This window comes from Cetorhinus maximus, chromosome 5 (genome assembly GCF_964194155.1).
Source record: "Cetorhinus maximus chromosome 5, sCetMax3.hap1.1, whole genome shotgun sequence".
In the NCBI taxonomy this organism is placed as follows: Eukaryota; Metazoa; Chordata; class Chondrichthyes; order Lamniformes; family Cetorhinidae; genus Cetorhinus; species Cetorhinus maximus.
The window spans coordinates 12,784,142-12,810,303 of record NC_135883.1 but is presented as its reverse complement, the minus strand read 5'-3'; the positions used below and the strand labels follow the sequence as shown (position 1 = coordinate 12,810,303).

Below are 26,162 nucleotides of genomic sequence, written 5' to 3'. Positions count from 1 at the left end.
ACCATTCTCCAAGGGGAGAAAAGAATTTGAAGATACATAAAATAAACAAGCATTTGGGATGTCCGCCATACAGCTGCGAAAGGGGAAAGAGTGACATTAGTGATAAACAGCAACCTCACCCAGTTGCAATAAAACCAGTGAACTGTAACTCAGGCTTCTATTTTACAGAATCACCCCTCTTACTTCACATCCAAAATTATTAAATGATACTGGTTTAGTAGTCCACTTGAAGGGCATCTTTGCCCCCTTATAATAATCATTGTTTGCCTTTTTTTAAACCAAATTGCTGTTACTTGTACTTTTTTCAATTTTAGTGTACTGTATTTGCTGCTCACGATTCAGTTTCCTCTACATTGGGGAGACCAAACGTACATTGGCAAATGGTTTTGCTGAACATTTTCATTCAGTCCACAAGCCTGACCCAGACCATCATTTTAATTCATCATCACATTCCCACTCCATCCTCAGTCTCCTATACTTTTCTAATGAAGCTGAACAGAAGCTCAAGGAGCAGCACCTTGTCTTTTTGATTAATTGCTTTACAATTTTGGGATGGCGCTATACCAATGTAAGTTCTTTCTTTCAGCCATTTATATCTAGGGTTTAACAAGTACTGTTGGTGAGTGGGAGAACCCTCGTGGAAATTGAGCCCCATAGGTTTTTTTGTGCGCCGGTGGGATTAGACCTCAAGTACCTTGGTCTCTGATTTTTATGGACCGGAAAGGATCTGGCACCCTCCCAGTGGGTTGGCACAAGACCGCACAGTAAAGCAGTTTAACGCATTTTAACATGACCAATTAATTGCGAGGTTTTAAAATTAAAATGCAACATTTCGGGCCTCTTTCCCTGGATTTTTCAAAGTAACAAATACATTCACTTGCATTATTCATAGGGGTAAGATCCCGCCCACCATGATGCAATCCCGGAACAAGGTCTGTCTATTACAGGAAGGGAGAATATGGACTGTCGTGCCGTTTTGAGAGAAGCAGACTTTCAATTCCAGAAGCAGAACTTCAGAACCGCAGAAGAATTCTACACCAAGTTCATTCATATTTGCACGGAAGGGGAATGGAAAAAGTGAGTCTGGCCCTTAGACGCAGCCACGAGCACTTGGATTGTTAGCAAAGATTTTATCGCGGCCACGGAACCTTCCACCGCACAGCTGCATAAGGGGAAAGAGTGACATTAGTGATAAGCAGCAACCTCACCCAGTTGCAATAAAACCAGTGAACTGTAACTCAGGCTTCTATTTTACTGAATCACCCCTCTTAATTTACATCCAAAATTATTAAATGACACTGGTTTAGCAGTCCACTTGAAGGGCATCTTTGCCCCCTTATAATAATCACTGTTTGCCTTTTTTTAAACCAAATTGTTGTTACTTGTACTTTTTTCAATTTTAGTGTTCTGTATTTGCTGCTCAGGATTTAGTTTCCTCTACATTGGGACGACCAAACGTATATTGGCAAATGGTTTTGCTGAACATTTTCATTCAGTCCACAAGCCTGACCCAGACCATCATTTTAATTCATCATCCCATTCCCACTCCATCCTCAGTCTCCAATACTTTTCTAATGAAGTTGAACAGAAGCTCAAGGAGCAGCACATTGTCTTTTTGATTAGTTGCTTTACAATTTTGGGATTCAACAGGGAGGTCAACAATTTCAGATCATAACCACTGCTCCAGTTTTTTTTTCAGACAGGTAGCACTAGTAATGATTCTGCAGGTGCTCTTTAGACCAATCTTTTGTTTCTTCTGTTGTCCCTTTACCAATGTCTTTTGTCTTACACATCATCTCTTTTGTCATTTAATCTCTCCTGCATACGCCTATTTCTTTTTGCTCTTCCCTGCCCCAGCCTACATTTTCCTTGCCTCTGTACTTATTTATAAACTTAAATCTCTATCTTCTTCCAGTTCTGTTAAAAGGTCACAGACTTGAAATGTTAACTCTGGTTCTCTCTCCTCAGCAGCTGGGTGAACTGCATTTTCTGTTTTCATTATTTGTTACCATTGTTTTTGTTTTCTACACTTTCCAATCAAATAGTTGTTCACCTTGAGTTTCTGTTGAATATTTATACAGCAAGTTGAATTTTTAAAAAGTAAATAGAATAAAACAATTAAAATCCCATTTAATTTATATTTCTAGTCTTCATCTGTGCAAAATAGAGTTAGATATTTCCTGATTGCAAGTACAATCGCTAGTACTCCGCTTCTTAAAATCTAGTCAGCTCTGCCTCGTCAAGAGGGCACATGTTGCATTTGATCCTGAGATAAAAGTGGGAATTTTTTGAGTTGTCTCACCTGCCAAAAACACATGCTAAAAGTTTGGCCACATAGTGCATCTGATTTTCCAACCCATTTATTGCAATTTAAAGTCAGAAAATTACTCTGTAGCACGTAAGATTGATGCTAATAATGTCTTAGTGACGAATAATACTTTTTTTCTTGTTCAGCAAATGCTGTGCTGAGGACCTGGCTAATGCATACAACAACAGAGGCCAAATCAAGTACTTAAGAGTAGACTTTTATGAAGCCATGGATGATTACACATTAGCAATTCAAAACAAAGAAGATTTTGAAGTTCCTTATTATAATCGAGGACTGATACATTATAGACTAGGTAACATTTTGCTTTTACAGTTTCCATAGTAGAATATTGAAATAAAATCAATCTTGTCAGATTAGATTGTTAGTCATATATTTTTGATATCAACTGTTTTAGATTCTGCCTTTAAAATATGTCTTACTATACTTTTGATCATACTGGCAGTATGGCATTGGTAAAGATGTCCTATGTCCTTGAAAGTCTTTGCCCTCCACCTGCAGAGTTTTTACTCTACGTCATATTTGCCTTGGTTCTGACCTAACGTCGTTCAGAGGCTACCCGCATGGGCCTCAGTTATGCCTGTCTCTTTATGGGGTATGTGGAACATTCCTTGTTCCAGTCCTACTCAGGCCCCCTCCCACAACTCTTTCTCCGGTGCACCGATGACTGTTTTGGTGCCGCTTCATGCTCTCGTCTGGACCTGGAAAAATGTATTCATTTTTCTTCCAATTTCCACCCCTCCATCGCTTTCATATGGTCCATCGCTGACACTTCCCTTCCCTTGACCTCCCTGTCTCAATTTCTGGTGATAGATAGATGTCCACCAATATTCATTACAAGCCCACCGACTCCCACAGCTACCTCGACTACAACTCCTCACACCCTGCTTCCTGTAAGGACTCCATCCCATTCTCTCAGTTCCTTCGCCTCCATTGCATCTGTTCCGATGATACCACTTTCCAAAACAATGCTTCTGACATGTCTCCCTTCTTCCTTAACCAAGGTTTCCCACCCAGGTTGTTGACAGGGCCCTCAACCGTGTCCGGCCCATCTCCTGCGCCTCTGCCCTCGCACCTTCCTCTTCCTCCCAGAACCATGATAGGGTCTCCCTTGTCCTCACTTTTCACCCCACCAGCCTCCACATTCAAAGGATCATCCTCCGCCATTTCTGCCAACTCCAGCATGATGCCACCACCAAACACATCTTCCCTTCACCCAGCCTGTCAGCTTTCCGTAGGGACTGTTCCCTCCAGGACACCCTGGTCCACTCCTCCATCACCCCCTGCACCTCAACCCCCTCCCATGGCACCTTCCCATGCAATCGCAGGAGTTGCAACACCTGCCCCTTTACTTCCCCCCCTCCTCACTGTCCAAGGATCCAAACACTCCTTTCAAGTGAAGCAGTGCTTCACTTGCACTTCCCTCAATTTGGTCTCATGCATTCGCTGCTCCCAATGCGGTTTCCTCTACATTGGAGAGACCAAACGCAGACTGGGTGATCACTTTGAGGAACACCTTCGGTCTGTCCGCAAGCATGACCCATACTTTCCTGTCGCTTGTCATTTCAACACACCCCCCTGCTGTCATGCCCACATGTCCGTCCTTGGCCTGCTGCAATGTTCCAGTGAAGCTCAACGCAAACTGGGGGAACAGCACCTCATCTTCCGACTAGGCACTTTACAGCCTTCCGGACTTAACATTGAGTTCAACAACTTCAGACCATGAACTCGCTCCTCCAACCTCACCCCTTTTTGATCCCCTTTTTTCAAATATTTATTTTTAAATTTTTATATATACATTTTTCCCCCACCTATTTCTATTATTATTTTTAAAATTTATTTCCATTTATTGTTTTATCCCCACCTTTTAGCCTATTTTGATCTTTTCTCCCCCCATCCCACCCTCTTAGGGCCATCTGTCACTTGCTCATCCTGCTTTCTACTCTTAATGTCACCATTAGCACCTCCTTTAGCCAGTATCACCACCATCAACACCCCTTTAACCTTTTTTTTAATGACATCTTTTGCAATCTCTCCTTTGCTTCCACCTATCACTGGCCTTCTATCCAGCTCCACCTATCCCACCCCCCCATAAACAGTATATATTTCACCACATTTCTACTTCTCTTTAGTTCTGAAGAATAGTCACCTGGACTCAAAATGTTAACTCTGTCTTTCTGTCCATAGATACTGTCAGACCTGCTGAGTTTTTTCAGCAATTTTTCTTTTTGTTTCAGATTTCCAGCATACGCAGTATTTTGCTTTTATCTTAGTCGTTCAGAGGCTGTTTTGATACAGAGGCCCAAGAAGCAGCTCCAGCGATTGAATGAACCCATCAACACCAACACACTTCCCTGAACAGAAAGACCCTTTGTCAAAGATCTTCCCTTTGGAGGTTTCCTGAAAAAAATAGTTTAGAGTTGCATCCTAAGTGTTTGAAACGTCGCTGGAACTTATGGTTAGCTTGCCTATTCAGCCGCCACTCTAACTTTTAGAGACAGCACTAGCTGAAGCAGGGTCATCTCATTGGGCCTCAAGCTCAGTACAAGTTCAGGCTCCAAAAGTGTACAACACGAATAGCACCTAATGGGGAGATGGTGGCTTAGTGGTAATGTCACTAGGCTAGTAATGCAGAGGCTTAGGGACATGGGTTTAAGTCCCACTACAGCAGCTGGTGGAATTTAAATTCAATTAATCAAAAGCCTGGAATTGAAAACTAGTTTCAGTAATGGTGGCTATGAAACTTTGATTGCTGTGAAAACTCATCTGGTTGACCAATGTACTTTCGGGAAGGAAATCTGCAATCTTTACCTGGTCTGGCCTACATGCGACTCCAGATCCATAGCAATGTAGTTGAATCTTAACTGCCCTCTGAAATGACCTAGCAAGTCGCTCAGATCAAGGGCAATTAGGGATGGGCCACAGATGCACATCCATGAAAGAATTTTTTTAAAAAAACTAATGCCCCAGGTGACCAAGTCACCTGAGGCAGTGGTTACTTCAGAGACATGTTCCATCCTCTTCGAAGAGGAAGAGGACAAAAAGAAAAAAGGAACTATGGAGAAAGACATTCACGCTTCAGGTCATGAATTAGCAGGCATTAATATGAGGGTAATTTCTTCAATGGATTTCCTCTGAACTTGAACACAAAGGACCCCAGGAAAAATCAAGAATACTATCAATGATCTGGTAGACAGTTCTGTCGGTCATATTTTTTGCAGAGTTTTAGTGGCCATTCTTAGATCTTTAGCAAAAATAATTTGGTGCAACCAGTGGATGATCTCAGGTGGTCTGAAGTTAAGTACGGTTCTATTGTCTACTTGGCTGCTCTTGTAAGGCCGTGCTCAAGTACTCCAGTGAGAATTAAGGTAATTGTTGATACTTGTAAATTGGTGAGGTCAATTAGAGTCAGTAAATTGCTTATAACAGTTATACTCTATAGATCAGAAGAGTGGGTGAAGAGTACACATCTCCACTGAAAAGATTTGGAAAGGAATTTGTAAGAGATCTTAGAAACAATAAAGTGTTTCCTCTCTTACCATGCCCCTTCTATATCACAAGCTTAACTAACAGCTAAGGGCAGAGCCATTAAAGGTACTATCTCTTTGAATCGCTCTATCCTTCTTTCTCCTTCATCAGTTGAAATTCTTAATTTTTCTGTCTCTAACTGGAACTGGAAAATGGGATTTGAATAGATAGGTGCTTGATGGCTGGCATGGACACGATGAGCCAAAGGGCCTGTTTCTGTGCTGTAAAACTCTGTGACTCTACTCATGTCTCCTTGCTGAACCTGCCTCCAAAAAGTTAGTATGTTACATTGTTCCAAACACTTGTTTTCCTTCGACAACTCTTAATTCTTCACAAAGCCTGGATCGATCCAAGACTTAAAACACTGCTCTCATATCTATGGAAGTATCTCCCAAAAGCTGACTTGTACTTCTGGACAAGATAAAGGCTAAAACTTGTCTGATAGTTGATCCTTCATTCACCTCTAGCCTCCAACGTTTCACAATGTCTTTCTCTACTTGTTGATTTTTCTAAGAGCAAAATTCCTCTGAACATTTGTCTCATTCCATATAAACTCTAAGTCTATTCTATATGCTCTTCTTCATCCCTACGTTTCCAGTGGGTTGAGAACATGGCACAGGTTTGTGCTTTAATTCACCCCTCCCTTCACATTTGTGAAAATCTAGGGCTTTCCTTTCACTTTCCTTTCCTTTGGCCATTTAATTCTTAAATTAGGAGATTCCAAATCACCATTTCCTAACTTACTTTGTTTTCTCTTTTACTCTTTTCAGCTTTGGTTATGTCCTATACTATGGCTCTTGGTGCTTTGTTCCTTATTGAGAAACCAACATTCAAAAAGATCCCTAAAGGCTACTTCCTACTCTATTTCTCTTTCTTTTGGCTGAGACTGTTAATATTACTCTAAAGATCAGTGTTAGCTTCTGTAAAGTAGCCCTTTAAGGAGAGTGCGCAGTCTACCATCTAGTGGCTAGGCAGAAGTGTGTTATCACTCATCCAGTATGGGTAGGTGAGTTGAATGGCAATGAATGCTGAGATTTATACTGCAGCTCACTTTGATTAAGGCCATCGTGCCTTTTTTTACAGACATTTTATTTGCTTGAAAAATATTTTGATTGAGATGAAAATGTTTTGTTTATTTTCCATTTTGTTGCAAAAATGTCACAATTTTATCATATTTTGTTATGATTCCTATTTGCAAAATCTTTCTACTATATCTTTTTAAAATTAATTTATGGGATATGGGCTTCGCTGGCTGGGCCAGCATTTATTGCCAATCCCTAATTGCCCTTGAGAAGGTGGTGATGAGCTGCCTTCTTGAACTGCTGCGGTCCCTGTGGTGTAGCTACAGCCCACAGTGCTGGTTGGAAGGGAGTTCCAGGATTTTGACTCAGATTTTGAAGGAATGATGATATAGTTCCAAGTCAGGATGGTGAGTGGCTTTGAGGGAAACTTCCAGGTAGTTTTCCCATGTGTCTGCTGCCCTGTCCCTCTATACGGTACTGGTCGTGGGTTTGAAATGTGCTGCTTAAGGAGCCTTGGTGAGTTTCTGCAGTGCATCTTATAGATGGTATACATTGCTGCTACTGTTCATCGGTGGTGGAGGAAGTGAATGTTTGTGGATGGGGTGCCAATCAAACGGGCTATTTTGCCTGGATAGTGTCAAGCTTCTTGAGTATTATTGAAGCTGCACTCATCCAGGCAAGTGGACAGTCACACTCATCACAATCCTGACTTGTGCCTTTTGATGATGGACAGGCTTTGGGGAGTCAGGGGGTGAGTTACTCGTCGCAGGATTCCTAGCCTCTGACCTGTTCTTGTAGCCACAGTATTTATATGGCTAGTCCAGTAAAGTTTCTGGTCAACGGTAACCCCTAGGATGTTGATAGTGGGGGATTCAGCGATGGTAATGCCATTGAATGATAAGGGGCAATGATTAGATTCTCCCTTGTTGGAGATGGTCGTTGTCTAGCACTTGTGTGGCTTGAATGTTACTGGCAATTTGTCAGCCCAAGCCAGGTCTTGCTGCATTTGAAAGTGGACTGCTTCAATGTGTGAGGAGTCGCGAACAGTAATGAACATTGCACAATCATCAGCGAGCAGCCCCATTTCTGACCTTATGATGGAAGGAAGGTCATTGATGAAGCAGCTGAAGATGGTTGGGCCTAGGACACCACCCTGAGGAACTCCTGCAGTGATGTCCTGGAGCTGAGATGATTGAACTTCAACAACCACAGCCATTTTCCTTTGTGCTAGTTATGACTCCAACCAGTGGGGAGTTTTCCCCCGATTCCCATTGACTTCAGTTTTGCTAGGGCTCCTTGATGCCACACTCGTCAAATGCTGCCTTAATGTCAAGCGCAGTCACTCTCACCTCACCTCTTGACTTCAGCTCTTTTGTTCATGTTTGACCAATGGTTGTAATGAGGTCAGGAGCTGAGTGACTCTGGCAAAATGCAAACTGAGCGTCAGTGAGCAGGTTATTGCTAGGCAAGTGCCGCTTGATAGCACTGTTGATGACCCCTTCCATCGCTTTACTGATGATCAAGGGTAGATTAATGGGGTAGTAATTGGCTGGGTTGGATTTGTCCTTTTTCTGTACTGGACATATCTGTGCAGTTTTTCTCATTGCCGGCTAGATGCCAGTGTTATAATTGTACTGGAACAACTTGGCTAGGGGCACAGCAAGTTCTGGAGCACAGGTCTTCACTACTATAGCCGGAATATTGTCAGGGCCCATAACTTTTGCAACGTCCAGCGCCTTCAGCGTCTCTTCATATTGCGTGGAGTGAATCAACTTGGTTGAAGACTGGCATCTATGATTCTGGGGACCTCTAGAGGAGGCCAAGGTGGGTCATCCACTCGGCACCTCTGGCTGAAGATTGTAGCAAATGCTTCAGCCTTATATTTTGTGCTGATGTGCTGGGCTTCCCCATCATTGTGGATAGGGATATTTTGTGGAGCCTCCTCCTCCAGTGAGTTGTTCAATTGTTGACAACCATTCAAGACTGGATGTGGCAGGACTGCAGAGCTTAGATCTGATCCGTTGGTTGTGGAATCGCTTAGCTCTGTTTATCACTGGCTGCTAATGCTGCTTGGCACGCAAGTAGCCCTGTGTTGTAGCTTCACCAGGTTGACACCTCATTTCTAGGTATGCCTGGTGTCTTCATTCATAGGTTACACCTCCAAATTCCCTTTCAGGTCAAACGCTGTGCTTACTTGGACATATATTATTGTTCCTCCATTGTTACTGGATGAATATCCTGGAATTCCTTCACTATTGTGGGCCTACCATCGTCATAAAGTCTGCAACAGTTCAAAGAGAGCCCACTGCCCCCTCCTCATGATAACTAGGCATGGGGCTATGAATACAGCTTTGCTGTGTCACTTTCAGCCTGTGCAAATTTTTAAAAACCGTAGATAAGCTCTCTCGTTATTTCATTTTTTGTGACATAATGCTGTAAGGGATTTCAATTAATTAACCACTTTTAACACTATAGAGTTTCACATTTTCTGTAACATAATACTAATTTCTAAAGTTTACAGTAGTTTTATCAGATATGGAAAAAGAAAACCAGCACATTATTCACAGATTTTATCTAATAGAAAAACAAAATGATGTGCTATTTTTTCCTTTTCAGGATTTTTTGACCAGGCATTCGAAGACTTCAAGAAAACATTGACCTTGAATCCAGATTTTAAAGATGCCAGATTGAGTCTTGAACAGACACTAATAGATAAAAATGAGAAAGAAAGTAGAGGATACTAGGTTATGGCAGCTGGATTATAAACGTTGGTTTTGTGAGTGTACTATTTGTTATGATGTGGCAGCTAGTATTTGCCAGGCTGACCAAATTCACAAGGAAAACTTGGCCACGCTATCACAACAGTTTTGCAATTTGTATTTATTACGCGAAGGCTTGTGCATGAAGTCAGAAGTAATGAGTCCACTATCACCTTTAGAGATTTTAAAGATTAAATTAAAACATTAACACACACAATATTACAGTTACGCAATTAAAACAGTTCCCACAATTTCTACTTAACCAGAATCCCAACTACACACCCCCTTTAAGGCAACAGTCCAAATAGATTCCAAATTTATAAAGTCATCCAGCAATACCACCACAAGCACCCAGTGGACAATGCGCTTCCAAAAGCTTTTAACACAACTTTGGTTACTGGAACAGCAAACGTCTTCAGGATGGTTAGAGGCTTTTTCTCCAAGTCTGATTCATATAGCCACCTTTCAAGGTTTCACTCGGCCACACCTCACGCAGCCTTCCATCCCTCTTGAAATAAATTTCTCCCTTTTTGATTTGTAAATCCCATTGTTTCTACTTGTCTTTAGAAGTTACTTTTCCCAGAATATAAAAACCTTTCATGTTAGCATTATGGCCAGCACTTTTGAGAAAAATCAACAACCTTGCCTTATTTATCTTGCCAGTTGTAAATATCTTCCATGTCCCTTTGAAAATCAGACACTTCTCCACTTATCTAAAAATGCAAATTTAATTCACACCGTATCTGCTGACCTCACCCTAGCTCTACTCATCTCCATTTCAAATGCCTGTTTTACACCTCACTTCTTCAATAATTTAAACCTTGCAGTCTAACCATCTCTAGTTTAATTAAATTAGCCACACATATAGAACCAAACATGCACACACGTAAGCCTGCTTTAAAGTATCCCACAATAATATTAGGAAAAATATGATAGTTCCTTGACACCTCCATCTTTTTGGAAAAATGGACCATCATAATTTTAAAAGACAGTTTCAGTTTATCAACCCATCTTACATTGCTTACTGTATTCATCTATATACACAAAACTATTACACTACCAGGTACATGCATTTACATAATATATACAAATCCTTTGTATCAACAGAGACATCCGCAATTAGATTTTCTCTTCCAGCCACATGTATAACCTGTAAAGTAAACAGTTGCAGCAATAAGCTCTTTCTGAACAGTTTTGCACTTCGGTCTCGAAATTTGTCTAGAAATTTTAAAGCATCTTGGTCTGTATAAATAATTGTTTCTGAAGAATTGTTTGGAACATAAACCTCTAAATGCTGCAACACTAACACCAGACCTAGAGTCTCTTTTTCGATGGATGAGCGTCTTTTCTGATGTACATTCAGCTTTCGTGAAAAATATCCTACTGGCTTTTCAATTCCTGTTTCATCTTCTTGTAACAACACAGCACCAATACCCAAATCACTTGCATCAATTGCCATAATTGGCATAATTAGGTGCTGCCAAAACTGGTGTAATGGTGAACACAGTTTTTAAACTGTCAAATGCATTTTGACACTCTTGTGTCCATTGAAATTTCTTGTTCTTTTTAGTGCCTCCATCAATGGTGCAACCACACTGCTAAAATTTGGTACAAACTTCCAGTAAGATGCTCCCTAGGTTGGAGCTTTTTACGATTTACATCAATGACTTAGATGAGGGCAGTGAAGACATGGTAGGTAAATTTGCAGATGACACAAAGATAGGTAGGAAAGTATGTTATGAAGAGGATATGAGGAGGTAGCAGATGGATATAGATAGGTTGAATGAGTGGGCAAAGATCTGGCAAATGAAGTTGAATGTGGGAAAATGTGAAATTGTTCACTTTGGCAGGAAGAACAAAAAAGCAGAGTATTACTTAAATGGAGAACGGCTGCATAATTCTGAGGTGCAGATGGATCTAGGTGTTCTAATGCATTAGTCACAAAAAGTTAGTATGCAGGCACAGCAAGTAATTAAGAAGGCTAATGGAATGTTATCCTTTATTATGAGAGGGGTTGAACATAAAAGTAAGGATGTTATGCTTGAGTTAAACAGGACATTGGTAAGACCGCACCTTGAATACTCTGTGCCGTTTTGGTCTCCTTATTTAAGGAAGGATGTAAATGCATTGGAGGCAGTTCAAAGGAGGTTTACTAGATTAATACCTGGAATGAGTGGGTTGTCTTATGAGGAAATGTTGGACAGACTGGGCTTGTTTTCACTGGAGTTTAGAAGAGTGAGGGGTGGTTTAATTGAAGTATACAAGATCCTGAACGGCCTTGACAAGGTGGACGTCGAAAGGATGTTTCCTCTTGTGGGTGGGTCCAGAATTAGGGGGCACTGTTTTAAAATTAGGGGTCGCCCATTTAGAACAGAGATGAGGACAATTTCTTTCTCTCAGAGGGTTGTACGACTTTGGAATTCTCTGCCTCAGAGGGTATTGGAGGTGGGGTTGTTGAATGTTTTTAAGGCAGAGGTAGATAGATTCTTGTTAGGCAAAGAAGATTATCGGGGTAGATGGAACGTGGAAATCAAAACACAAGACCAGCCTTGATCTTATTGAATGGTAGAGCAGGCTCGAGGGGCCGAATGGTCTACTCCTGTTCCTATTTCTTATGTTCTTATTCTCCTCAACCTTCTCTTCCTGCACAATCTTTTCAAACACAGATCCAGCTAGTTGGATGTCAGCATCCTTCCCCTGCCTTTTAAACTCCTCCTCCTGTTTCAACCTGTGAGTTTGTGATCTCATTACTACACAACCTGGAAACAATCCAGGATGTACTTTCTGCAACATCTCTGTTGAATGCATCTCCACAGGCCACTCAACTACTGTAGTCATCACCAACAGCTGTGACCCAGCTATATCATTACCTAAGATAATTGAACCCCTGTAATGGGCAATTTTTCCACTACTCCAACAATCACCTCACCTGTTTCAACTTACTTTTTAAATTCACCTTCCACAATGGAATAGATTTAGCATCTCCATGAATTCCACTTATTACCACTCTTTCCTGCAATAGTCCCTCTGGACAACAAATAGCACTATCCCATAACTGACTAGCATCTGTATCCCTTAAAATTTTAACATCTTTGCCTGCTCCATCTTGTACACATGGTAACTTTCCCTTCACACACAAAATCTTTAAACATTTCTGTGCCCTTTAGAACTCCCATGGGTAAATTGCGAATACGTTCCCACTTTTTACCTACCACTGATTCTTCCTGCTTCAACTGTACACAAACCACTGGTTTTCCTTGCTCCTGGACCTCAGAACCCACAGTACTCTTATTTCCGGAACGTTTCTGCGTTCCAACCACAGTAATAGGTTTTCGCTGTAACCTCCAACACATTGCCTTTGTTTTCCCCACCTTATTACAGTGAAAACATTTAAGTCTTTGAGTGTCACCTCTACTGTCAGCACCTTCCTTTCTGGTCTGAGGAGAAACTCCCTGATAATTTCCGCCTACTCCTCTTCCCTGACTACCTGCCTTCCTTTCACCTTCCCACTTTCCATCTTTCTCAGATTTAAAAAGGTGACACAAAATAGGTTTAGATCTATGGACTAGCTGATAATCTTCAGCTATCTCTGTTGCTTGCCTAGCTGTTTTAACCCTCTTCTTCCACATGAGTTCTAACTACTGAAGGAATTGAACCTTTAAATTCTTCCAAAAGAATTGCATCTCTAAGAGCTGCATATGTTGCCTTTAATGCCTGTATCCACTGGTCAAAATTACTTTGTTTTACTCTCTCAGACTCAATATAAGTCCGACTATGCTGTTTCCTTACATTCTGAAATTTCTGCCTGTACGCCTCAGGAACCAATTCACATGCACTCAAAATAGCCTTTTTTTTTACTGCCTTATAGTCTACCGATACTTCTGACAGTGATGCATATACCTCATGAGTTCTACCTACCAACCTAGACTGTAAAAGCAATGTCCAGATTTCTTGTGGCCATTTCATTTGCTTGGCTGTCTTCGCAAATGAAATAAGGAATGCCTCTGCACCCCTTTCCTCAAACTTCAGAAAAGCCTGTACAAATTTGAACATCTCCTCTCTGGATTTGGAGTTGGATGTGGTTGTTTCACCATCAGGACTTACCTCAGCATCTGAAGTCTCTTCTTTAACTTCCAGCCTTTCAAGCTGATATTCTTCTTCGCTTTCCTTTTCTCTTTCCTCCATTGCTAGCTTCTCCCTCTGGAGGTCACGTTTTCTTATTTCCATTTATCTTTGAAATGCTCCCCCTTTTTCCTCCTCCTTTTCTTCTGCCTCTAGCCTTTTCAATTCCAATTCTCTTTTTCTTTTGCTTCTAATTCAAGTTTTTTCATGTGTATTGCTTGTTCATGTTCAAGTTTCTTCATTTGTAACTGAAGTCTCACTACCTCTTGCAGTCTAACTGTCTCTAGTTTAATTAAATTAGCCCCACACACACAGCCATACATATGCACACACATCAGCCTGCTTTAAAGTATCCCACAATAATATTAGGAAAAATATGATAGTTCCTTGACATATTTCTAAGTAAAAAAAAACCGCAACCCTAAATAATCTTTAATGGCAGTTCAATTAGTGCAGACATGTCTCAGAAATTAGAGATTTACACCTGTTATGAAATGTTATGCCATAAACTTTTACTAAATTTAGCCCACAACTGGTCATTTTTATTTTTGCTGGTGCTTGTGAAGTTGTTGCAAAACAGTTTCTACTTCAGAGGTGAAATATATCTTGGGAGTCAGCCTGCATGCAGGCTGGAATATGAATCCAACCTACCTAACCAGGGTGGAAACCAGATCACCAGTAAATCATGTTGCAAAATGACATGTTGTCAAGTGCGCCCAGACTGTGTTGTCACATCGGTTCTGCCCAAAGCAATGGTTGACACATTTCAGTTGTTTTCTCTCAGCGGTGTTTTTCTTGCAGCTTTTGTTTTCACTCTTTTACTCTACTTTGCATGAAATTTTGGAACATTTATTTCCTTACCTGTTTATTATAGCTTTATTTTTAACCTCAATCAATTGCTTTTAACAGATGTAATGCTTGCAAAACTTCCTAGAAATTTGAATGTGTGTTGTATCCTTTCTTCCTTAAATTCACACATAAACTTTGTAAACCAGATGCTAGTGTGCTATGCGCTTGCAAACATGAATATTTAGGGTCATCAGCAACATCCCTCTCTTCATAAGACCATAAGACATAGGAGCAGAAATTAGGCCATTCGGCCCATCGAGTCGGCCCTGCCATTCAATCATGGCTGATAAGTTTCTCAACCCCATTCTCCCGCCTTCTCCCAGTAACCTTTGCTCCCCTTACCGATCAAGAACTATCTATCGCAGTCTTAAATACACTCAATGACCTGGCCTCCACAGCCTTCTGTGGCAATGAATTCCATAGATTCACCACTCTCTGGCTAAAGAAGTTTCTCCTCATCTCTGTTCTAAAAGGTCTTCCCTTTACTCTGAGGCTGTGCCCTCGGGTCCTAGTCTCTCCTACTAATGGAAACATTTTCCCCACGTCCACTCTATCCAGGCCTTTCAGTATCCTGTAAGTTTCAATCAGATCCCCCCCATCCTTCTAAACTCCATCGAGTATAGACCCAGAGTCACCTTGCACACTTCTGCTAAGTGAGCCACTGCTTTCACAGCTTAAAGTTCACCACCATGGAGGGGCAGTATGATTACTTTCCTGCTGCACGCTAACCCTTAAATAGACCTACCATACAAGGCAAATGTATGTTTGGGTAAAAAAAAAATTACATAATTGCTGGGGTTTTCTGGCCCCTCCTGCAGCGGGAATTGTTGTGGGTGGGACAGAAAATGTGACGGACAACCAAAGGTCCGTAGACTTCGGGCAGGAATTTTCAGTCCTGCAGCTGGGCAGGACTGGAAAATTCCAGCCTATGTCAGTAGAATGGGAAAGAAGACTAATTGCTTCACCTATCAGATATATGGCAACAATTCCTTCATACAACACAGTTGTCATAAGTACATAAATCACTTTGAATGCTGTGTGGCTTATCCAGCATCCTCTTAAGTTTCTCCCGAATTCTTTCTTGGATTTATTAGCGACTATCTTATATTTATAGCCCCAACTTGTGGACTCCCCCAAAGTGGAAACATCTTCTCCACATCTATCCTTTCACACCCTGAATAATTTTAAAGACATCTATTAGATCACCCCTACACTTCCCTTTTCTAGAGAAGAGAACTCCTGTCTTTTCCAATAGCCAGAACCTCTTAATTCTGGCATCACCTTCTGAGTTACACAGAAAGATTGGACACGTTGGGACTGTTCTCCTTGAAGAAAAGAAGGCTGAGAGAAGATTTGATAGAGGTATTCAAAATCATGAGGGCTCTGGACAGAGTAGCTGTGGAGAAACTGTTCCTGTTGGTGGAAGTATCGAGAACCAGCTGGCATACATTTAAGGTAATTGGCAAAAGGAGCAATGGTGACATGAGGAAAAACTTTTTCACGCAACGAGTGATTAGGATCTGGAATGCACTGCTGGAGAGTGGCGGAGGCAGGTTCAAATGAGGGAATTCAAGAGGGAATTGGATTGTTATCTGAAAAGAGAAGAATGTACGGGACTATATGGAGATGAATTGCTCTTTCAGAGAGTCAGCACAGACACAATGGGCCGTATGGTTCTATGATTTGTTTTTGCAACTTCTCCAGTGCCTCTATACAACTGACATCATCTTATTGTCAGGCACACAGGACTTTTAGTATGCAGCCCCTCTGAAGGCTGATGAGCAGGTATTGAGTCAGCTTTAAGGAGGCTGTGGAAAACAAACAGTGAAAATGTTTGGTCTACTCATCCATATGTGAAAAATCAAGTAGAGTATTTTTTAAAATAACATCGCTAGTCTGCACCATATTAAACTGTTGCTAATGAAATAGCCTGTTTCCATGGTTCCACTTACCAGGGCCACTAACGTGTTAACCCCATCATATAGAGTTCTGAGTGGACTGAAATGATTAATCAGACAATCAAAGATATTTTCCTAATTGACTGAAAAAGCAGCCCTCACCATTTAAAAAAAAATCATTCAAGGGATGTGGGCACTGCTGGCTAGGCTAGCATTTATTACCCATCCATAACTGACCTTGTTCAGAGGGCATTTGAGAGTCAACCACTTGCAACCAGAAATGCAATCAGAAATTACTGAGCAAAACATACTACTAAAATGCCTCAATACTTTAAGTTCTGGGTTGAAGAAGCATGCATTTGTTTTTAAATAGCTTAGCACTGTTAGGGCACCTATCTTGACCATCTCCATGCTTCACTATTGTAATCTTGAACAGTTTAAACTTTATGACGCATTAGCTGAAATCTTAAAAATAAAGCAAATGGTTGGGACAGGACATATGAATTAGGAGCAGGAGTAAGACCAGCAAATCAACCCCTTGAGACTGCTTCAGTGTTCAACAAGATCATGGCTGATCTGTTCGTCATCTCAACTCCACATTCCCACTTACTCCCGTTTAACCTTTCACTACCTTGCTTATCAAGAATCTATCTAGCTCTGCCTTAACAATATTCAAAGACTCTGCTTTCACTGCCTTTTGAGGAAGGGAGTTCTAAAGACTCTCAGCCCACTGAGAAACTCTTTTCTTCTCCACCGATGCTGCCAGACCTGCTGAGTTTTTCCAGGTAATTCTGTTTTTGCTACCTCAAGCTGCTTTGAGGTGGTTCTCTCCTTGCAATTGCTCGAATAAACGATCGTAACCTGTACCTGAGCCTCCTGTGGTTCGTTTGTCAAAGATACCACAACAGGCCCATAGACAACTCCCACTAATGTTTTACGACCTTTATTGCATCTTAGCTCCACCCAGACTGATGCTACAGCTAGATTTTCTGAGCCAATATCCTTTCTCACGATTGCACTGATTTCACTCTTAACTAAGAGTGACTGTGACGAGAAGAGTGACTTACCCTGGCAGAGTGGAGGAGATCATTCATCCTCTTGTGGCACTGGTTGGCTGTTCTCTTTTGCAGGGTGTTGGCGTTGACCACTGCTGTCACTGCCTCCCATGCCGGATTGGTGATGTTGCTGCCCATCCTGCAGCCAGAGTAGGGGATAGAGGACATCACAGCGAGCCTCCACTGCATCCAAAAGATGCTCGAGGAATGCGTCATTGAACCTGGGGGCTGCAGTCTTTTTGCCTTTCGGGGCCATGTCTTCTGTGCAGCAGGCCTGGGCTGGAAGCACTGAGAGGTGTGTATGCAGCTGCACTTTAAATATGGCGCCCAGCGTGATGAAGCGGCGAGGTGATGGCATGACCGGTCCACCATAGAAACTGCGTGTTTCCTGGGAATACATAATTAATGCAGCGGGGTTGGGTTGATATGGCATGAAAAGCCGCCATTGCAGACGGCAGGTAAAAGTGAATATCTGGGACGATTACACCCAGAGTGTATATAAAGCCTTTCAGTGGACTGCATGTGACCTTGCTTATACCTGGCCTGAGGCTCCATGAGCATTATTGTCAATGTAAAGTTTGTTTTAGAACTAAATCATAAATCTGCAATGAGATGAGATCACAGACAGGAGGAGGGATAGCCTGGGCAAATTGATATCCTAGCTTCAGTAAACAAAACAATAGGAGGGGAATAGATAGAGTGGACAGGATAAAATTGTTTCCCTTGGTGGAGAATTCTAGAACCAGGGGACATAGATTCAAGATAAGTGGCAGAAGGTGTAGGGGGGACATGAGGATGAACTTTTTTTACGCAGAGGGTAGTGGGTGTCTGGAATTCGCTGCCCAAGTTGGTGGTAGAGGCAGAAACACTAAACTCTTTAAAAAAGTACCTGGATCTGCACCTTAAGTGCTGTAAGCTGCAGGGCTATGGGCTGGGTGCAGGAAGGTGGGATGAGAAAGGGCACCTGGGTGTCCTCAGGCTGGCATGGACAAGATGTGCTGTAACTTTTCTATGGTTCCTTGATCCCAATTAATAAACAATTCCACATTGAGATGCTTAAAGCCTCAAATGTGAATTCTAAAATAAAGTGAAATAATCAATGAAAAGTTATTGAAATTGTGCAAGTAAATCCAACACAGGGACCACACTGTGTTATACACATCATTGTCAGTACAGACACTGGAGTTCTCATTCAGGTAGGTAACGGGGAGAGCCTGGGAGCAAGAAGTGTTGCATAGGTCTGGGGGGGGCACGTGTGGGGATAAGAAGGGTGTCGGATATTGGCGGCGGGGGGGGCGATGAAGGGGGTCTGGATGTCGGACAATTCGCGGTGTGGGGGTGGGGAGAATCTGGGGGAGACAGAGGACAGGGGTTCTGCAATAGCTTGGGGGATGGGTCTGGGGATGTTGGGGTGTTTGGAGGTGGGGGTCTGAGTGTGTCAGATGACTCGGGTTTGGGGGAGGGGGCGGGGTCTGCAATAAAATAACTACAGTTTAAAAAGCCCCGATGGTAATAATAACTAGTTCTAACTTAAGAATGCTGTTAAAAAGTTGGCATTCTAAACATACAGATCAAAGGGTAAACCTAATGCATAATTAAAACAGCGCAGAGCTGGAAACCTGAAATAAAAACGGGGAAATGCTGGAAATACTCAACAACCGGTCGACCAAAAACAAAAATCAGAAAATATTTTATATTTTTAGACCTAAAACATTAACTCTGCTTCTCTCCACAGATGTTGGCTGGCGTGCTGAGCCCGTTTTGTTCTTCTTAAAGAATAAACCCGTTCCTTAAGTGAAAGTCGCTGACTCCCACTTAATCCCTTGGAAAATATAAAGTGGCATTGTTCTTTAAACCTGTTGGTGTGACGGTCGGATGAGAGAACATGGTGACAGTGTGTTGTTGGAAACGAGCTCACCTTGTTCGAGCAGGGAGTTGGTGCCCGCAGCCATCCCGGGAGAGGGAGCAGCAAACAGATTGTCAGAACATTACAGGAGCTTGCCTTGGAGCGGCGATTGGTATTCTCACCCTGGGAGCTGTTTTCGCTTCTTGTTGCCGAGATCCCGGCTATATTGCTGGCATTTTACCACTTTCCGGTTGTTCTTGATTTGAAGGACACTCGCTTACCTGAGGTATCAACTTGAGAGCCCAACCATCCTTCTTGCAAAAGTAATGTATCTTAAAATCTGTACACTTAATTTACAGACACTTTCCGTTCATTTCGGATAGATTATCATATTTATAATCCGTGTATCTTTAAATTGATGCCGGGAAACTACAGTGTGTCGTTCGCTACGTCTGATGTGCTTCATTGTTTAGAAAGAGTGATTAATGCTTTAGGAATTATTAAGGGGAGAAGTTCAAAAGAACGGTCATTTAGATCTACTTGCAAATAATAACCGCCATACTAAGTTTCATACTAATTGCTTTAATCAAAGATTAGAAAGAAATTCTTGCTTTATACAGCACTCTTCACCAGTCCAGGATGTTCCGAAGCACTTTACAGCCAATGAAGCAGTTCAGAAGTACTGTATGGTTACTGTTTTAAAGTACAAAATGTTCATTTAAATATGTGAATCATGGTATTGGTGTAAAAGTGTATTAATTCATCTGATTTCCATTTGTATTGGTATTTGAACTCCTAATTATCCATAGTACTAGCCAACCTCCCTTGATGCTGCACTTGTCAGAGAATATGATCTCATTTATCTCTTGTATTCCTTCTGCTGTTTCTCTCTAACTGGTAGGTTTGGCTTTTCCCTCTTTCACCCTTTTCTACCTCTCTTTTCCTAACTTCTGTTTTGCTTTCCTCTCACTCTCAGCTGCTCTCTCTTTGGGTGGAGGTGTTATGTAATATGGCTTGCTGTGGTGTGGCGAGGAAAGGGGCCACTGATGACTTTCGGCCACATATGGGATGGGATTTCTGAAGCGAATGTGACCTTCAGTGGCTCTCTTTCCAGTCCCCTTCATGCTTCTCCCAGCCCCCGCTCCCACTGTGCGAAGCTGACGAGCCACAATGTTGTAGTGATATTATCCTGGGATTGCGGAGTCTGGCTGTTGGCTTTCCACAAATCAAAATTCAAAATGCTCCCTTTAAAAATAGAGATTCACTTTGAATAAAAAAAAAATATTTAATGTCCAAAATAAGGGTTTAAAGAGAATGTACATATTGAAAAATTATATATTTCAGCAGAATATTATTGAATGACTCACTGAGGCACAGCTGACACCAGGCATATGACCAAAGCACTTGGCTGATGATTGGACTATTTTATCTCATGGTGATAAATATTCACTATATTATCGTAGCTATTGTGTCATACAGTTTGGCCCTTTTGACATTGAAAAGGTTTATCACAGTTCTACCTAAGAAGCTTCAATAAAACAAAATGTATTCTGTATATAATTGATAAAAATTGTTTGCAAGCATACATAAAGGAGTTACAAACATTACAGACCCTGAACTGGCTCTTTCTGGACTTTATGGATCTCTCAAACCTCTCCTTTTGCCTATTAGTCACATGTTCACTCAGATTTGGTTCAACTACTTGTCCTGTGTCACCTCATGCTGGCTTCGATCATGGGATCAGAGTGCCCTTTGCTGCGCTTATACTGAATTTTTGGTGCGTGATGAAGTTCTCATGATTTTGTCGTTCTTGTTCTTCTGAGGGTAAAGGTCACACAGCTGGGGGGAGGGGGGGGGTGCAGTTGAAGTAAGCTTTTTGCATTGCTAATATGTATCATATATAGAAGAAATAACTTTCATTTATATGGTGCTTTTCTGGATCAAAGTTCCTCTTTCAGCATAATATAGTTGGAATTTTTAAGCTAAATGCTGTTTGTACTAACTCTCAGGCTTGTGAGGAGCATGGAAGACTGGTGCAGATGCTATTATCTGAATGAAGAAACAATTAATCTCTTAAAACATCGTGGTCTTTCCACAATTGAAAGCATAAAGAACATGACGAAAAATGACATTGACAACCTTAACATAAGTATTGGTCAGAAAACAGTGCTGCGACATGTGCTGCGCTCAGAATATGCTCAAACATGGATACAGGAAAATAAGTAGGTTCTGCATTATTTACATGAAGCATGAGCTGAGAATTGAAAGAACTGAAGGAAGTTTTGCCATTCACTTTCCAGTGTATAGACTAGGAGAGAAATAAGACTATATATGTCCAGCAGGCTGAAACAAAATAGCCAAGCACACGGCAGGGAGCAAACTTGAAACACTTTTGTTGTTGTGCAGTAAGTTTAGTCCTATAATAAATAAACTCGGACAAATTTAAGTGTAGTGACAGAAATGTAACCAGCCAAGCTTGGGCAAAGATAAATTGTTTCTGGATAAACATCAAACTTAAGAGAGAAAAAAAAATCAAGAAACCAGCCCCGCCCACCGGCGAGATTTTCCGCTTCCGCCGAAGTCAATGAGCTTTTTTTTTCGCTGGTTCGGCGCATCCCGCTGCGCCGGGGCCGGAAAATTCCGGCCAGAATAAAGTTTTCTGCGAAATTAAGATCCATTATAGAAATAACACTCTTAGACTTCAAATTCTGAAATCTTAAGAAAAGGAAAAACGAAGGTTCTTCAGAAATGAAACCAATAATCCCCCAAATTTTGGAGTGGGAACCTCAAAACAAATTTCAATATCCGTACTTCGCAAATCCATGACTAACTTTATTCGAGAATCAAAATGGAAAGGATACCTAGAGTTTGAAACTATACTTCATAAAAGTGCAGAACAAAATGAATAGAAATTTACATAGTAAATACAGATTTTTTTTAAAAATTACAAATTTTTTTTATTTGAATTGTTCACCATCCTTAGGCTAAACCTACTAAAAATCAAGAGAATTAAAAATCCCATAATCAGTCCTAGGGGGGAAACATTAAAAAATGTAGAAAATTCAGCCTCTGCCACGATAAGCTCAATGAGAGACATGGATGGGGTGGATAATCGTTGGGATGAGGATGTGGGACAGAAATGGGCAAGCCCCCAATTTCCCACTGCCAGCATGTCGATCTGCCATCATGGTCCCACCTTCATCGAGCCTGCATCGGGAATGAGAGGGAGGTGAGGAGTGATGGTCACCTGCTCGCCAGTGGCAGCCCCTTGCTAAGGCCAAAATCCGGCCAATGAATTGAGGTGGCCTCCCGTTGGCAGACAGGGGGGTGAGGGCATCAACGCTTCTTTAATTTTAACTTTTGGAAGGTTAGCATGATTATCCATAAATAAGTGAAAAAGATCTGCTTTGAATCTTCCTCTTACTTTACAATCTTAAACCCCTTCTTAAATTTGTATGTATTGGGCAATAAGTCATGTTGTATTAAAGATATTTTCTTCAAATTGGAATAATGCTAGTCACACTTATCTATTTTTTATATTTCAGAATTCTAGAAACAGATGATATTGATTTTGGATGGATACACTACATTACAGAACTCGTTATTTTGTAAATATTGGTAACTTATTATTTTTCCAGATTATCTACAAACATACAAAATAAAATGACACTGAAATATAGAATCACTAACACAGGTTGATTTTCAAGTTTCTTTACTGCTAATATGGAAAGACAAATAGATACTGTGAATGTTACAAGTTTGGGGTCATGCCTTAGATATTCCCTTGATTATTGCAGGCCTCATCACTTCTGTAAGTAGGTTGAGCATTATATGGTTAGGAGTGCACCTATACTGCCCAATGTGGCTATATGATTATTGGACCCCTTGGATAGCTCTTTTGGAAGTGAAGGAAGCACAATCCAGAGTAGATTTAAAATGGAATTGGATAAATATTTTAAATACATATGTTCTTTAAAAAGCTGCTAGTCACCATAATGGGAAGAGGAACTGTTGGGCAGAATTTAATGCCCTCTCCTGTGGCAAGTTTGATGGCTGGGGGCATTTAGTCAGGCAGGAGGGTGGCAGGTGGGAACCCCGCTGCTTTCCCCCCTCCACCCTGATTCAGTCCGTGAAGGAAAGGCCTGTGGATGGCCTTCCCAACCCATCACCAATTAATGTCCACTCAAGGGCCTCATTCCGCTGCTGCTGGTATTCACCCAGCAGGGTGCTCGCTTTGTGGGAAGCCCAAAATGCAAACCCTGTTGGAGTTGCATGCGGGTTCCCAGGGGAGTCACTCATTCAGTGCCTGATTGAGGGATCAGGCTTCAGGAAGGGGGAGGCTTGTTGAAAACCACCCCCATGTCATTGCTGCCAACACACCTCCCTCATGACACCCCTCCCGCCATCACTCATGTGGCCTGGGGCCTAGCAACAATACCAGGCTTCAGCTGGTTGTCCCCAGTGGTTCAGAAATTGAATAGCATCTGATTGGCTGGTAGCTTGCAGCAGGTAGGACTTATGCGCCAATGTGCTTGAACCAGGGAAAGGTCCGCCACTGTCCAGTTAAGTACCTGAGAGGCACTTAATAAAGCGGGCCTTCCCTAGAAAAGGCAACACGGGGCTCTAGTCAGCTCTCCAATTGGCTAGCAAGCCCCCCATCATCTCTATTAAAAACCTCCCTCCCAATGTGTCTCCGTAGATGAATAGTTTGGCCTACATAAAAAAGGCTACCTAACTGGAACAGAAAATTGTGCTGGAGATGTTTTGCCAATGTGTAATGGCGAAGGACTGGTGTCTTTCTTATTTCATGAGTGGGCTTCCAATGAGCCTCTGTCACTATGATGGGTTTGATTTGTCTAGTAGCAATAACAGTTTGGGTATGCAAAGCTGCGTCTGGTTTTAGGATGATATATCCAGACCATCATTCCTCCAAATCTCTGTCTGGCAGGATCACATGTTCCTCAAGACTGACAAAAAAAGCTTTTGCACAGGCCAGAACCGAATGTTCTTGTTAAGAAATGAAGATTTTACACTTGTAGCACCATTTTCTTGTTAGTTAAGGTCAATTGAATTGATAAAATTGATAAATAAATAAAATTGCTCTTAATATATATGTGCTTAAGAGGCAAAAAACCACTTAGTAAAATAGTAACTTGTTGATAACTGTTCAAGAAATTGTTCAGGAAAATATAACAATTAAGTAATAATTTGTGCATAATTATGGCTGTAATTTCTTATGACAGCATAGCCTTATTGTATGTTATTAATAGTGAACTATGTTCTTAAAGAATTTATAGAAACAGCAGTTTAACCACATGTAGAATTTAACAGTGCTTTCTCTTTTTCTGTGGTCTAAAAAGGTGTGATGGTTGTGGAAGAGACCCAATTGTGGGCACCAGATTTGTTTGCACTCAATGTGATAATTTTGACTACTGTACCATGTGCTTCTACACAAGAAGTCATAAAAACCACTTATTTAGCAGAATTGACAGTCCAGGTATGACCATTAGCATTCTGGATATGTGCCCAACATTATATACACATTAAGCCCCGATATTTATTCAGTTTTCAAGTACTTGGAAGAAATATTGCATGGAAGGAATTTCAAATCCTGAAAACATTCAAAATACTGACTGATAAAAGAAGGGATATTTGCTTTTAGATTTCAATAATGGGATTTAGCGGTGGCGGGGTTGGTGGGGAAGGGTTGTGGGGAGCAATTGACCCAGGTTGAAATATGCAGGTTATCCTCTTAAAACAATCAAATAGCAGCACAATCTGATCACCGATCAATCTAACTCTATATTTATAAGTTAGTCTTCCCTCCTGAAAAAGATTTGATGTTTATTTATTTCTTTTTACATTGGTACTGTACCAATTACAAGACCATAAACAACAGATTAAAGGAAGTAGTGTGAAATCCCTTGCTAATGTTTACATTGTTGTTTTGGAGTGATGTTAAATTACTCCTGGGCCTGATTCTGCTTGACTAATTTTTGGGGTGAATCTGGGCTGTAAAATGCACTCTTAAAGGCACCTTAAATCCACCACAAAGATAAAAGGAATGTATTGCTGGCTCAAGAAAGTACGAGGTATCTTTAAGACTCACCACAAACCTACTCTGCCACCATTAAATGGGGTCAAGGGGACAGGTAATATCTTTACCCTTTCTGCCCAAATAATTACTGCCACTATATCAACAACAATTTGCATTTAAATAGCACCTTTAAAGTAGTAAAACATCCCAAGATTCTTTGCAGGAGCACTAACAAACAAAACAAAATTAAAAATAAAAATACCTGGCAAAACTCAGCAGGTCTGGCAGCATCTGCGGAGAGGAACACAGTTAACGTTTTGAGTCCGTGAAACAAAATTTGATACAGAGTCACATAATGAGGTATTTGGACTGTTGGTCAAAAGCTCAGTCAAAGCGGTAGGGGAATGTACAAGAGGCCAAAATTATGGGAACACAGAGATCTTAGAGGATTGTAGGGCTGGAGGAGGTTACAGAGATAGGAGGGTTGAGACCATGAAGGTCACTTTTATGAAGGAAACACTGAGGGTGTCACAGAGAGGAGGGAATGTGCTGCTACTGCTGAGGGTTGGAGTTTCTTTATCTGCATAATGATTTAAAAATATATATTTTGGGGTTAAATTCAACACATTTTGTTGCTAGCTTTATCCAGTTCTACTCAAAGACTGCAGCACATGGACATGGATTTACAATGGGAAGATGCTTATTTTGATGCTATGAAGA

The 26,162-nt window shown here is 41.3% G+C and overlaps 1 protein-coding gene across 1 annotated transcript; it reads left to right on the top strand.

The window, feature by feature from the left end:
- Window positions 1-928: 928 nt before the first annotated feature.
- On the top strand, window positions 929-10,941 carry ttc32 (tetratricopeptide repeat domain 32). Its single transcript, XM_078541519.1, has 3 exons — window positions 929-1,077; window positions 2,455-2,621; window positions 9,493-10,941. The coding sequence occupies exons 1-3, from the start codon at window positions 959-961 to the stop codon at window positions 9,618-9,620; spliced, it is 414 nt and encodes a 137-aa protein (XP_078397645.1). The 5' UTR covers window positions 929-958; the 3' UTR covers window positions 9,621-10,941.
- The last annotated feature ends 15,221 nt before the right edge of the window (window positions 10,942-26,162 follow it).